The sequence below is a fragment of the Hypanus sabinus genome, chromosome 12 (assembly GCF_030144855.1).
Source record: "Hypanus sabinus isolate sHypSab1 chromosome 12, sHypSab1.hap1, whole genome shotgun sequence".
Lineage (NCBI taxonomy): Eukaryota > Metazoa > Chordata > Chondrichthyes > Myliobatiformes > Dasyatidae > Hypanus > Hypanus sabinus.
In genome coordinates this window covers 96,133,491-96,146,457 of record NC_082717.1, presented here as the reverse complement: position 1 = coordinate 96,146,457, position 12,967 = coordinate 96,133,491, and the positions used below count along the sequence as shown (strand labels likewise).

Here is a 12,967-nt window from a genome sequence, read left to right as displayed (position 1 = left end):
TTGGTCACATGATTGTAATTGGGCGGCATGGATTTAGTGGGCCAGAATGTTACCATGATGTATTTCTAAACAACAACAAAAATCTGCTACAATACACATTTCCTTGTCTGCTGAAACCATAGTTCACAAGATGTTTCCTTTACTCGCAGATAACTCAGCATGAGCAGTTTCAAGTTCCTGGGCATAACACAACTATGAAGAAGGCATGCTAGAGACTCTACTTCATTAGGAATTTGAGATTTGGCTTGTCGGCGAAATCTCTCGCAAATTTCCACAGATGTACAGTATAGTAGAAAGCACTGTGCTGACTGCATCACTGCTGGTACAAAGGCCCCAGTACGTAGGTTGAAAGATGCTTCAGAGGTTTGTACACTCAGCTAATTCGATCATGGGCACTACTCTTCCCACCATCAAGGATGTACATACTCAAGGCAGCAACATCCATCACAATGAACTCACTGTCCAGGATGTGACCTTCTCTCATTCCTAAAATCAGGGGTGAAGATTTACACCCAACATTTTAGGAACAGCTTCTTCCTCTCTGCGATCAGATTTCTAAACCATCCATGAATGTCTCATTAACCCTCTTTTGCACAGTTTATTTAACTTACTATAACATAGTAATTTTTGTATCTTGCACTGTACTGCTGCTACAATCCTTGCTAACCCCTTCCGTACCAGATGCAGCAATTCAGATCGACAGATTTACTATACAAGTACACTGTCAGGACAGTTCTACATGGTCTCTCAAAATCAGCTCTTCTTGGTGCACAAATATATCAGTGCTGTCCCAATTCTGCTCACTGGACCTGGAAAATCTCACAGTTAAGTGCTGTTTTTTTTACCTACCACGGGAGTTCTCCAGGGTCATTTTGGTAGCAGTATACATTCCACCTCAGGCCAATGTCAATCAGGCTTTAGATGATCTGAGCAATGGGATCAACATGCACGAAACAGCGCACCCTAACACCTTCACCATCATTTTGGGAGATTTTAGTCAGGCCAGACTGGAAAAAAATCAATGGCAAAATATTTCTTGTGATCCTATCTACCTGTGCTACCACTTTCCATAAAGTATGGACTAGTCCACCAACTTGAAGCAATCCTTTTACCACTCCTCTGCCTCCCACAACCACCTCTTTGTTTTTCTCATCTCTGGAGCTTTGCCCCTTTGACCTCTGTCTGTATACTGGTAGGAAGAGGACCTCAAGGTATTAGAGCAGGGATTTCTTCAAACAAACCTGGTTGAGATCCCAGACCATGATTTGAAATGCATTAGGATGTTTCTTACTTGGAGATGGCATTGTGCAGTATCTCAAGCCACTACCATAAACTGTGGTAAGGCAAATAAAACAGAATGCATTTGACCATTGGGTATTCCAAGTTGGGGGTACACAAGTTTGACAAAACCAACGATACCTCGTCATAAACACACATCTCCTCATTTTGCCTTTTCCAGATAAGCAGTTCTGTAGATCAAGAAGCTTTCGGGTTTGATTGTTGTATCTGACATGCCAGAAGAAAGCCACACTTGAATCAAGCATACAATTAAGCAGGCTCTCAGTTCTCTCCGATACAGCAGTCTTGCCCTCAGGTCTTCAAAGGACAGATGAATAGGCAGGAGGCAGAGACTGAGAATAAAAGGGGACTTGTCTGGTTGGCTGCCAGTGACTAGCGGTGTTTCTCTGATGTCAGTATTGGGACCGCTACTTTCATATTGTTTGTAATGATTTAGATAGTGGAATTGGTGGCTTTATGCCAAAGTTTGCAAGTAACACAGAGGTAGGTGTAGGGGTAGGTAGTGCTAAGGAAGCAATGCGATTGCAGGAGGACTTAGACAAATTGGAAGAATGGGCAAAAAAGTGGCAGATGGAATACAGTGTTGGGAAATGTATGATAATGCATTTTGGTAAAAGGAACAATAGTGCAGACTATTATCTAAATGGAGAGAAAGTTCAAACATCAGAGGTGCAGAGGGACTTAGGAGTCCTCATGCAAGACACCCAGGAAGTTAATTTGTAGTTTGAGTTTGTGGTAAAGAAAGTAAATAGTAATTATGGCATTTATTTCAAAGGGAATAGAACATAAAAGCAAGGAGATAATGCTGAGGCTTTATAAAACACTAGTCAGGCTGCACTTGGAGTATTGCCAACAGCTTTGGGCCCCACATTTCATAAAAGATATGCTAGCATTCAAAAGAGTCCAGAGGAGGTTCACAAAGATTATTCTGGGAATGAAGGGGTTAACATACGCGCATTTGGCAGTATTGGGCCTGTACTCACTGGAATCTGGAAGAATGCATGGGGATCTCATTGAAACATACCAAATATTGAAAGGACCAGAGAGGGTGGATGTTTCCTATGGTGGGAGTATTCAGAACTAGAGGGCACAGCCTCAAAACTGAGAGGTGACCTTTTAGAACAGAGGTAAGGAGGAATTTTTTTTTAAGCCAGTGTGTAAAGAATCTGTGGAATGCTCTGCCACAGACTTCAGTGGAGGCCAAGTAGAAGCTGTTCATTTCCTGATCACTCAGGACATCAAAGGATGTGGTGAGAAGACAAGTTTATGGGCTTGAGTGGGATCCAGGATCAGCCCTGATAGAATGGTAGAGCAGACTCGATGAGCTGAATGGCCTGATTCTGCTCCTATGTCTTATGGTCTAAGACTACATCCACACTATACTGGATAATTTTGAAAACGCCAGTTTTGCATAAAAACAATAGGCATCCACACAAAGCATTTTTGAAAATACCTGTCTACATTAAAACGGGTACTTGGGCGAATCTCCTCCTACTGGGCATGCACAGGACACATCTACAGAAAGCAAGCAACATGTTTGGTGTCGAATCTGTGAAAGTTCACGTTTGTGCAGATACAGACTAGAAAAACTTAAAAGGGAATTGTCAAACAACAGACAACTGCTGGCTCTCGCACAAGAGGACTTAAAACTGAAAAAAAACAAATACTGGAGCGTATGGAGGTAACTGACAGGGAGTTCACAGACAGTATGACCCGGCTGACGATGAACACTGAAAAATCGACCAACTCTCTTGCATTAATAAAGCACCTCATTAAATGTATAAAACATGTCTGCATCAGTGTTATCTTGTATTTCCACACAATGTTACATTAGGCTGTTAACACATCTATTGTCAGAGAAGTACTTGCATGAATAGGTAAACAACCTTCATACAACAAGGACAGAAAACAGGGCAAAGTGAGTATACTTATTTAGTCAGTAAGTTATGGGTTGAAGTATTTGGTGAGTACATTTCTAATTCTTCTGGCTTCAGTCTCGTTGCCGTCTGCTCTGAAATTGTTAGGTTGTGTGGGAGTTGTGTTCAGGAAAACAATGAAATGCCGCACTGCCGCCAGCATCTGTTCCAGCACGTTATGACAGCGTTTTTAAAAAATGTCCGGTTACCCCATCCACATTACTCTGCCCAAAGTTTACACACTTTGGATGGCGTTTTTGAAAAGCTCCATTTTTGGGGGAGGAAAACACCGTTTCAGTGTGGACAGAGGGTCAAAACGAAGAGAAAAAGCTTTGGTTATGGATTTATCCGGTCTAGTGCAGACGTAGCCTAAGTTAAGAACCCATGGTATTACACAAAAGATTCTAGCGTAGACAAAGCAGTAGCTGATTGGCAGAAGGCAAAGACTGGGAATAAAGGGAGCCTTCTATAAAGAGCAATTAGTTTTAAGGAAGTAGAAAGGCTACAGAAGTACTTGGATTAGGAACATGGTCAAAGAAGTGGCAGATATAATACAGTTTCAGGAAATGTATGGTCACTGCACATTGGTAGAAGAAATAAAATGGTGGACATTCTAAATGGTGAGAAAATTCTAAAATCAGAGGCGCAGAAGGACTTGGGAGTCCTTCTGCAGGCTTCCTTGAATGTTAATCCTGTTAATTTGCAGGTTGAGTTGGTGGTGAGAAAGGCAAATATGATGTTAGCATTTATTTCAAAATGACTAGAATATAGAAACCCCATTTCCAGAAAAGTTGGGATATTTTCCAAAATACAATAAAAGCAAAAATCTGAGATATGTTAATTCACATGAACCTTTATTTAACTGTCAAAAGTACAAAGAAAAGATTTTCAATAGTTTTACTGACCAACTTAATTGTATTTTGTAAATAATCACAAATTTAGAATTTGATGGCAACAACACACTCAACAAAAGTTGGGACAGAGGCATGTTTACCATTGTGTTACATCACCTTTCCTTTTAATAACACTTTTTAATCATTTTGGAACGGAGGATACTAATTGTAGTAGATTTGCAACTGGAAATTTTGTTCATTCTTGCTTGATATAAGACTTCAGCTGCTCAACAGTCCGTGGTCTCAGCTGTCTGATTCTCCTCTTCATGATGCGCAATACATTTTCAATAGGAGATATATCTGGACTGGCAGCAGGCCAGTCAAGCACACACACTGTGTCTACAAAGCCACGCTGTTGTAGCCCGTACAGAATGTGGTCTGGCATTGTCCTGCTGAAATAAGCATGGACGTCCCGGGAAGAGACGTCACCTTGATGGCAACATATGTCTCTGTAAAATCCTAATATACGCCTCAGAGTCAATGGTACCTTCACATACATGAAACTCACCCATGCCGTGGGCACTGATGCACCCCCATACCATCACAGATGCTGGCTTTTGCACCTTTCGCTGATAACAATCAGGATGGTCATTTTCATCTTTGGCACGGAGAACTAGATGCCCGTTTTTTCCGAAAACTAGCTGACAGCATACGGTTTCACAGTCTTTCAGTCCACCTGGGATGAGCTCGGGCCCAGAGAACTCACTAGCATTTCTGCATAGAGTTGATGTATGGCTTCCTCCTTGCGTAATACAGTTTCAAGTTGCATTTCTGGATGCAGCGACGGACTGTGTTAAGTGACAATGGTGTTCCGAAGTACTCCTGAGCCCAGGTGGCTATAATTGTCACAGTCACTGCATGACGGTTTCTTAGGCAGTGCCGCCTGAGGGCTTGAAGATCACGCACATTCAACAGTGGTTTCCGACCTTGCCCTTTACGCACTGAGGTGTCTCTGAATTCTCTGAATCTTTTCACAATATTATGTACTGTAGATGTTGAAAGACCTAAATTCTCTGCAATCTTGCATTGGGAAATGTTCCTTTTGAACTGACTAACAATTCTCTCACGAGTTTTGGCACAGAGAGGTGAGCCATGACCCATCCTTGCTTGCAAAGACTGAGCCTTTGATGGACACTACTTTTATACCCAGTCATGATACCTCACCTGCTACCAATTAGCCTGCTTAATGTGGAGTCTTCCAAACTGGTGTTACTTGAATATTCTGTGCACTTTTCAATCTTACTTTAACTGTCCCAACTTTTGTTGAGTGTGTTGCAGCCATCAAATTCTAAATTTGTGATCATTTACAAAATACAATTAAGTTGGTCAGTAAAACTATTGAAAATCTTTTCTTTGTACTTTTGTCAGTTAAATAAAGGTTCACGTGAATTAACATATCACAGATAATTGTTTTTATTGCATTTTGGAAAATATTCCAACTTTTCTGGAATTGGGGTTTATAAAAGCAATGATGTTATGTTAGAACATTAGAAAGTTTTTGACAAAGAACAGGCCATTCAGCCCAACAAAACTTGCCAAATTCCTAGTCACACAGTGTGTTGAAATAACTATCAAGTTTTTTTTGGAAGTATAAGGTACTACTCACAACAACTAGGTAGTTTGCTCCATGTGTCCACAACTCAGTGTAAAGAAATGCTTCCTGATGCTCGTCTGAAATCTCCCCTTAACCAGTCTCCACCTATCCCTGATGATGGATTAATTTTGAAGTAGGAGCTGGTATGTACCTTAATGATTTTGAATACTTCTGTCATGTATCCTCTCATTCTATGACTACTTAGGCTAAAAAGATTTAATTCTTTCAATCTTTCTTCATATCTCATACCCTGCAGACCTCGAATGAATCTAGTCACCCTTCTCTGCACTCTCTGTAGTGCCTTCACATCCCTCACACAATATGGAGACCAAAACTGTACACAGTACTCAAGGTGTGGCTTTACAAGCGCATTTTACAGCTTAAGGAGAATGTCTCTAGATTTGAACTCCACTGAATGCATTACAGTATAGCCCAACATTCTATTAGCCTTTTTAATCAGTTCTGTGTATTGTCTGGATGTTGATGGTGATGAGTCTACCAAGACACCCAAATCCTTCCCATACAGTGCAATTTCTAACTCAACCCACCACCCCACAGTAAACTTATAACTAATTTTTCTACTTCCTATGTAATATTTTACACTTACATATAATAAATTTCTACTAGCATTTATCTGCCCACATCTTGATTTTGTTTGGATCTAACTGTTTTGATTCTGCTGCCTGAATTGTATCAGCCCATCTACACAATTTTGTGCCATCGGCAAACTTTATTAGTAGTTTATTTGTTAAGTGCTTATCCAAATCATTAATGTAAATTATAAACAGCAACGGTCCCAAATCTGAGCCCTGCAATACCCCACTTTTAACATTTTCTAGGTGTGAAAATGATCCTCTTACCATAACTCATTTTCTGAGTTTGAACCAATTCTGCACCCATTCACATACCTTACCCTACCTCCTGCATATTGAGTCTCCCATTACAATTGTGACATTATTCTTATTACATGCCTTTTCCAGCTCTCTTTACAATCTCAACCCCACATCTTGGCTATTATTTGGAAGCCCATAATGGTTTTTTTAACCCTTGCAGTTTCTTGACTTCACCCACAAAGACTTGACATTCTCTGACCCTTTGTCACCTCTTTCTAAAAATGTAACTCCATCTCTTACCAACAAAGCTACACCACCGCCTATGCCTTCCTGTCTGACCTTTTGATAGCAAGTATATCCTTTAATGTTAAGCTCCCAATGATGACCTTACAGCCACTAGTTGATGCCCACAATGTCAAACCAACCAATCTCTAATTACACAAGTTCGTCCACCTTATTTCGAACGCTACACACATCCAAATACACCACTTTCAGTCCTGTATTCTTCACCCTTTTGAATTTTACCTCTGTGGCACAGCTTAACTCTTTGCTCTGTCTGCAGTTATACCCAACCATTGGCTTGTCCTTATTTACATGCATATTACATCATCTACTTGCAAACCAGCTGACTCATCCTCAGCTCTCATACTGGTCCCCGTCCCCCTGCCATTTCAGTTTAAACCACTCCCAACAACTCTAAGTAAACCTGCCTGCAAGAATATTGGTCACTCTCAGATTCAAGTGCAATCCCTCCCTTTTGTACATGTCCCAGAAGAGGCCCCAATGATCCAGAAATCCGTATCCCTGACCCAATTCTTTAGCCATGCATTTATCTGCCACCTCATTCTATTCCTATCCTCACTGTCACATGGCCCCAGCAGCAATCACAAGATTACTACCCTTGAGGTCCTGTTTCTTAGCTTCCTTCTTAACTCCCTGTATTCTGTTTCTGACCTTTTTTTTTTACCCACGTCATGGGTACCAACATATTCCACAACTTCTGGCTGCTTACTCTCCCTTTTCAAGATATTGTGAACATGTTTAGAAACATCATGGATCCTGGCACCAGGGATGCAAACTACCATCTGTGTTTCTTTTTCACTTCCACAGAATCACTTACCTGTCCCCCTCACTACAAAGTCCCTTATTACTGCTGCCATCCTCCTCAGTTCCTTCCCTTCTGAGCCACAAGGACACACTCAGTGCCAGGGACACAGCTGCTGTTGCTTCCCCCAGGAAGGTCTAGGACCGGAGGGAACAGTGTCAGAATAGAGGGGCATCCTTTTAGAACAGAGAGGAGGAGGAATTTAGTTAACCTCCGGAGGCAGCTGTGGAGCCCAAGTATTTATGTATATTTAAGGCAGAGGTTGATAGATTCTTGATTGATAAAGGCATAAAGGAGAAGGGAGTGAAAGGGAAATGAATCAGCCATGATGAAATGGCAGAGAAGACTCAATGGGCCAAATGGCCCAATACTGCTCCTACATCTTATGGTCTAACATTTGTAAAGTTAAAATTACCTACTATAACATTATGTTTCTTGCAACAGTCTGTTTTCACTACAAATTTGTTCCTCCAAATGCCACAGATTGTTGGGTGATTTGTTATATAGTCCTATTAACATGGTCATACCTCTTACTCCTCAGTCCTACCTACAAAGCCTCACTAAATGAGTGCTCTAGTCTGAGTGAGCGCTCCGGTCCCAGGGCGGGTGGGTGCTCCGGTTTGAGTTTTCCAGTCTGTCCTGGCTGAGCACTGCCCTGACATTTACCCTAACTTATAATGCCACCCCTCCCATTCTGTTCTATCTAAAATAGCAGAACACTGGAATATTGAGCTGCTGATCCTGCCACCAACTCTCACTAATAGCTACAATATCATAATCCCACGTGTTGATCCATGCCCTGAACTCATCTGTTTTTCCTACAATACCCTTGCCTTTCAAATACACATCATGCAGGACATTAGCCACACCATACTTGATCTGAGGTCTTAACAACATGTCTTCACAACCTCTGCATGATCTGTACTGGCACTCTAGTTTAAACATCCCCATGTAGCATGAGCAAACCTTCACAATGGATAGACTCATCCAGTTCATGTGCAAACAGTCACTTCTCTACAAGTCACACCTTCCCTGGAAGGGAGCACAATGATCCAAAAAAAAACTTATGCCCTCCATCTGCACCAATTCCTTAGCCACGTGTTAAAATGTATAATTTTTCTGGCCTCATGAACATGTGGCACTGGAGCAATCCTAAGGTCACAAGCCTGCCGGTCCTGCCCTTTAAGTTAGCACCAAACTCCCTAAGCCGAACTTCGTTACTCTTCCTACCCATGTCATTGGCACTACAGGGACCACGGCCTCTGGCTGCTCACAACTCCACTTAAGAATGCAGAATTCTCTATCCTGGACCCTGGCACCTCGTTCTCATTCGGGAATCTTGTTCTCATCCATAGAACCTCCTTTCTCTTCCCCTAATGAATCCCCCACAACCACAGCTTGCTCTTCTCCCATCTTCCCTTCTGAGTCACTGAATCCCAGAGACTCAAACACCGACTTTCCTCTGCTAGGTCTTTCCCACACCCCCCTCCACCAGAATCATTCCAAAATCTAGTGATTCTTGAAAAATCACTTCTAACATCTCCTCAATCTCATTAACTCTTCAGAACCATTTAATTCTGTTGTACATGACTTATTACTTTCAATAGATATCTAGATATCAAGGGTAACAGGATGATCGGAAAAATAATGTCAGGTCAGCTTAAACATGACTTTGATGAATGGTGAGGCTTGAAAGTCCAGTTGCCCTAGCCCTGCTCAAATTTCATATGTTTTTATAGATGGCTGGCAATATAGTTCAAGTTTATTGCCAAACATATATACCGTCAAACAAAACAACATTCCTCCAGACCACAGTGCGCATAACACACAAGACACAATCAACAGAAAAATATATTCCAGAAGATTGACATAAGGTGCATTTGCAACACGTTAAAATGTATATAGTGTAAGATGACTGGTGCTTCATTGGTAATGAGATATAGGAAAGAAGCTGTTTCTCAACCCAACAGTCCTTGTCCTAATGCTGCAGTACCTCCTGACTAATGGTTGCAGGGAGGGGGGTGGTTTCAAAGCTGTTGAGAGAAGGGTCATGGATATGCAGCACTCATGATAAATATCTTGGAAGAGTAAGACAGTCAATCATGCCACAAAGTCAACCTGTGAATTACAAAATTCCCAAAAACTGATGCCAGTACACTTAATGCTTGAATGGCTTCCTTTCATGTCATTCCTGGACAACTAAAAGAGTGAGAATTCCCCTTCTGCACATCTGCTCTTAAACAGCTGCTACACAGTGAACAGTGAGAGGAACATCTCACGCTTATCCTCACAGTGAAGTGCAAATGACACTGGTCCCTGTAAAACACCACCATGGATCCAGTTTTAGGTTATACCCTGGGGGTATAGGGGTCAGTGCAGACATGGTGGAGAATTACAAATACCTGGGGATACGAACTGACAATAAACTGGACCGGTCAAACAACACTGAGGCTGTCTACAAGGGTCAGAGCCATCTCTATTTCCTGAGAAGACTGAGGTCCTTTGACATCTGCCAGACGATGCTGATGATGTTCTATGAGTCTGTGGTGGCCAGTGCTATCATGTTTGCTTTTGTGTGCTGAGGCAGCAGGCTGAGGGTAGCAGACACCAACAGAATCAACAAACTCATTCGTAAGGCCAGTGATGCTGTTGGGGTGGAACTGGACTCTCTGACGGTGGTGCCTGAAAAGAGGATGCTGTCCAAGTTGCATGCCATCTTGGACAATGACTCTCATCCGCTCCATAATTTACTGGTTAGGCACAGAAGTACATTCAGCCAGAGACTCATTCCACCGAGATGTAACACTGAGCATCATAGGAAATCATTCCTGCCTGTGGCCATCAAACTTTACAACTCCTCCCTCGGAGTGTCAGACACCCTTGAACCAATAGTCTGGTCCTGGACTTATTTCCACTTGGCATGATTAACTTATTATTTAATTACTTATGGTTTTATATTGCTATATTTCTACACTATTCTTGGTTGGTGAGGCTGTAACGAAACCCAATTTCCCTCGGGATCAATAAAGTATGTCTGTCTGTCTCACACACCCAGCATATCTATAACCATTAAAAAGAGGCGATTTCCGAATTCCATTAAATTGAACAAGATCCACTATGTTTACAAATGGCATAAGCTGCGTTAATAAAATTGTTACTCTTTACAAAGGATGAACTACTCATCAAAATACCGTGTTCGTTCTGAAATTCCAAGGCGAAGTCTCTTTCCAGTGCCCCAAAAATATCCACAGCCCTTTTCAACAGATACAAGGCTCTTTTGCGAGTCGTGTTATTCGTGTCTACCAGTCCTGCTTGCAACACTTTCCAAAATTCAATGCACGTCCGGAGGTCGAGATTACCGGCCGGCGAGAGCGAAGTGAGCAGCAGCAGGAGTCTGGAAACGTTGCCAGACCACTCCCACCGTCTCACGCCGTCCCAGATATCCCTCATGGACACCCTCTCCTGCTCTAGGAGAGTTGAGATGAGCCGGGTGGCCACCCTGGCCGCCACGCTGTCCTCGCCGACCCTCACAGTGGTCAGAGCGAGAGGCAGCAGCTCTCCATTGTCCGGCTCCCGCTCCAACACGAGAGGCCACAGATTCACCAGCATCTCGACAACGACGTGAATGTCAGAGTACTCAGTGCCCGGGGAGGGGGAGGAGGCGGTGGACCCGCTCCGCTGCTCGGTGTAAGTTCGCAACTCCCGTAAACAAGAGGCAACCACCTGCTGCAATAGCTCAGGCGGAACTAGCCGACAGCAGGTCAGCAGTAAGCGGCAGACCGCAAGGCCTAGACGGCGGTCGGCCGGCTCCTCCAGCCGTACGATACGCAGCAGCGGCAAGCACCGTTCCTCGGCAAGTCCTCGAAGGTTATGCCAGTCCAGCCCGACGCTTCGGGCCTCCAGCTCCTCCAGAAGGAGGCGCAGAGTCTCCACCCGGCCAGCGTCCAGTTCCGCCTCCCAGCACCACCGGCACAGCTCGGGCAGCATCATCGGCAGTTCGGGGCCGAGGCGCAGCAACAAGTCCACCACCAGCCGCGGCTCCATGGTTGCTAGGAAAGGAACTACCCGGGCTGAAAGGACCGCCGGGACTGGCGTCACACTCTCAAACGTCCGGCGGAAACGCTTCTGCTTCTCGCCTCCAGCGCGACCAAACTGAAATAGGGCAGCTGCCGGAAACCCTGAATAAATAGTAGGTCGGATTGACATAAAACGTAGGAGCGGAATTCGGCCAACCATGTCTGCTCCATCATTCCATTAAACCTGATTTATTCTGCTTTTCAATCCCATTCTCCTGCCTACTCCCCGTAATCTTTGACGTCCTGGCTAATTAAGAACCTATAAAGCTTCACTTTAAATATACCCAATGACGGCCTCCAACAGCTGTGAATTCCACAGATTCACCACCCTCCAGCTAAAGAAATTCCTCCTCATCTCTTCAAATTGGACGTTCCTCCACTCAGAGGTATTGCCCTCTCATCCTAGACTCAGCCACAATAGGAAATATCCTTCCCACTTCAACTCCATTCAGACTTTTAAACATTTACTAGGTTTCAATGGATCCCTCCTCATTCTACATGCCAGCAAGTACAGGCCCAAAGCCAACGAACAGTCCTCATATGGATAGGAAACTATATTTTTAATTCAGTGCTTCTGACCCAGTTGTGTTTCTTCAGGCTACAAAAACAAGGTAAAAAGAATAAACACACGTGATTCTGCAGATGCTTTAAGTTAGAGTAACACACACTCACACACACACACATACACAAGTAGTGTCACAATTGTAATAGGGGATTGTAATCAGACTGATGTCGGCTCACAAGAGAGGGACTTGGTTGAATGCCTATGAGATGACTTTTTAGAGCAACTTATGCTTGAGCCTACTTGGGGAAAGGCCATTTTAGATTGGGTGTTGTGTAATAACCCAGGTCTTATTAGGGAGCTAAAGGTAAAGGAACCCTTAGGAGAAAGTGATCATAATACGATTGAATTCAAACTGCAATTTGAGAGGGAGAAGCACGAGGCACATGTATCAGTAGCACAATGGACTAAAGAGAATTACAGAGGCATGAGAGAGGAGCTTGCCCAGGTGGTTTAGGGAAGGATACTGGTGGGGATGATGGCAGAGCAGAGATGGCTGAAGTTTCAGAAATAGTTCACAAGGTGCAGGATAGATATGTCCCACAGAGGAGGAAGTTCTCAAATGGCAGGGGTAGGCAACTGTGGCTGACAAGGGAAGTTAAGGACTACATAAAAGCTAAGGAAAGGGCAGCAAAAGTGAATGGGAAGTGAATGATTGGGAAGTTTTTAAAATCCAACAAAAGCAACTA

General features: G+C 43.2%; 1 protein-coding gene across 3 annotated transcripts in view; it reads right to left on the bottom strand.

Annotated features, from left to right (window-relative positions):
• tarbp1 (TAR (HIV-1) RNA binding protein 1) overlaps positions 1 to 12,236 on the bottom strand; it is a 379,243-nt gene extending 367,007 nt beyond the window's left edge. For 2 of the 3 annotated variants that reach the window (XM_059986503.1, XM_059986502.1), the window contains exon 1: positions 10,832 to 12,236. In XM_059986503.1, the coding sequence (XP_059842486.1) occupies positions 10,832 to 11,876 (1,045 nt within the window). In that variant the 5' untranslated portion in view covers positions 11,877 to 12,236. The remainder of the gene's footprint in view (positions 1 to 10,831) is intronic. The other variant, XM_059986501.1, reaches the window with a different exon arrangement.
• Between the last annotated feature and the right edge of the window lie 731 nt (positions 12,237 to 12,967).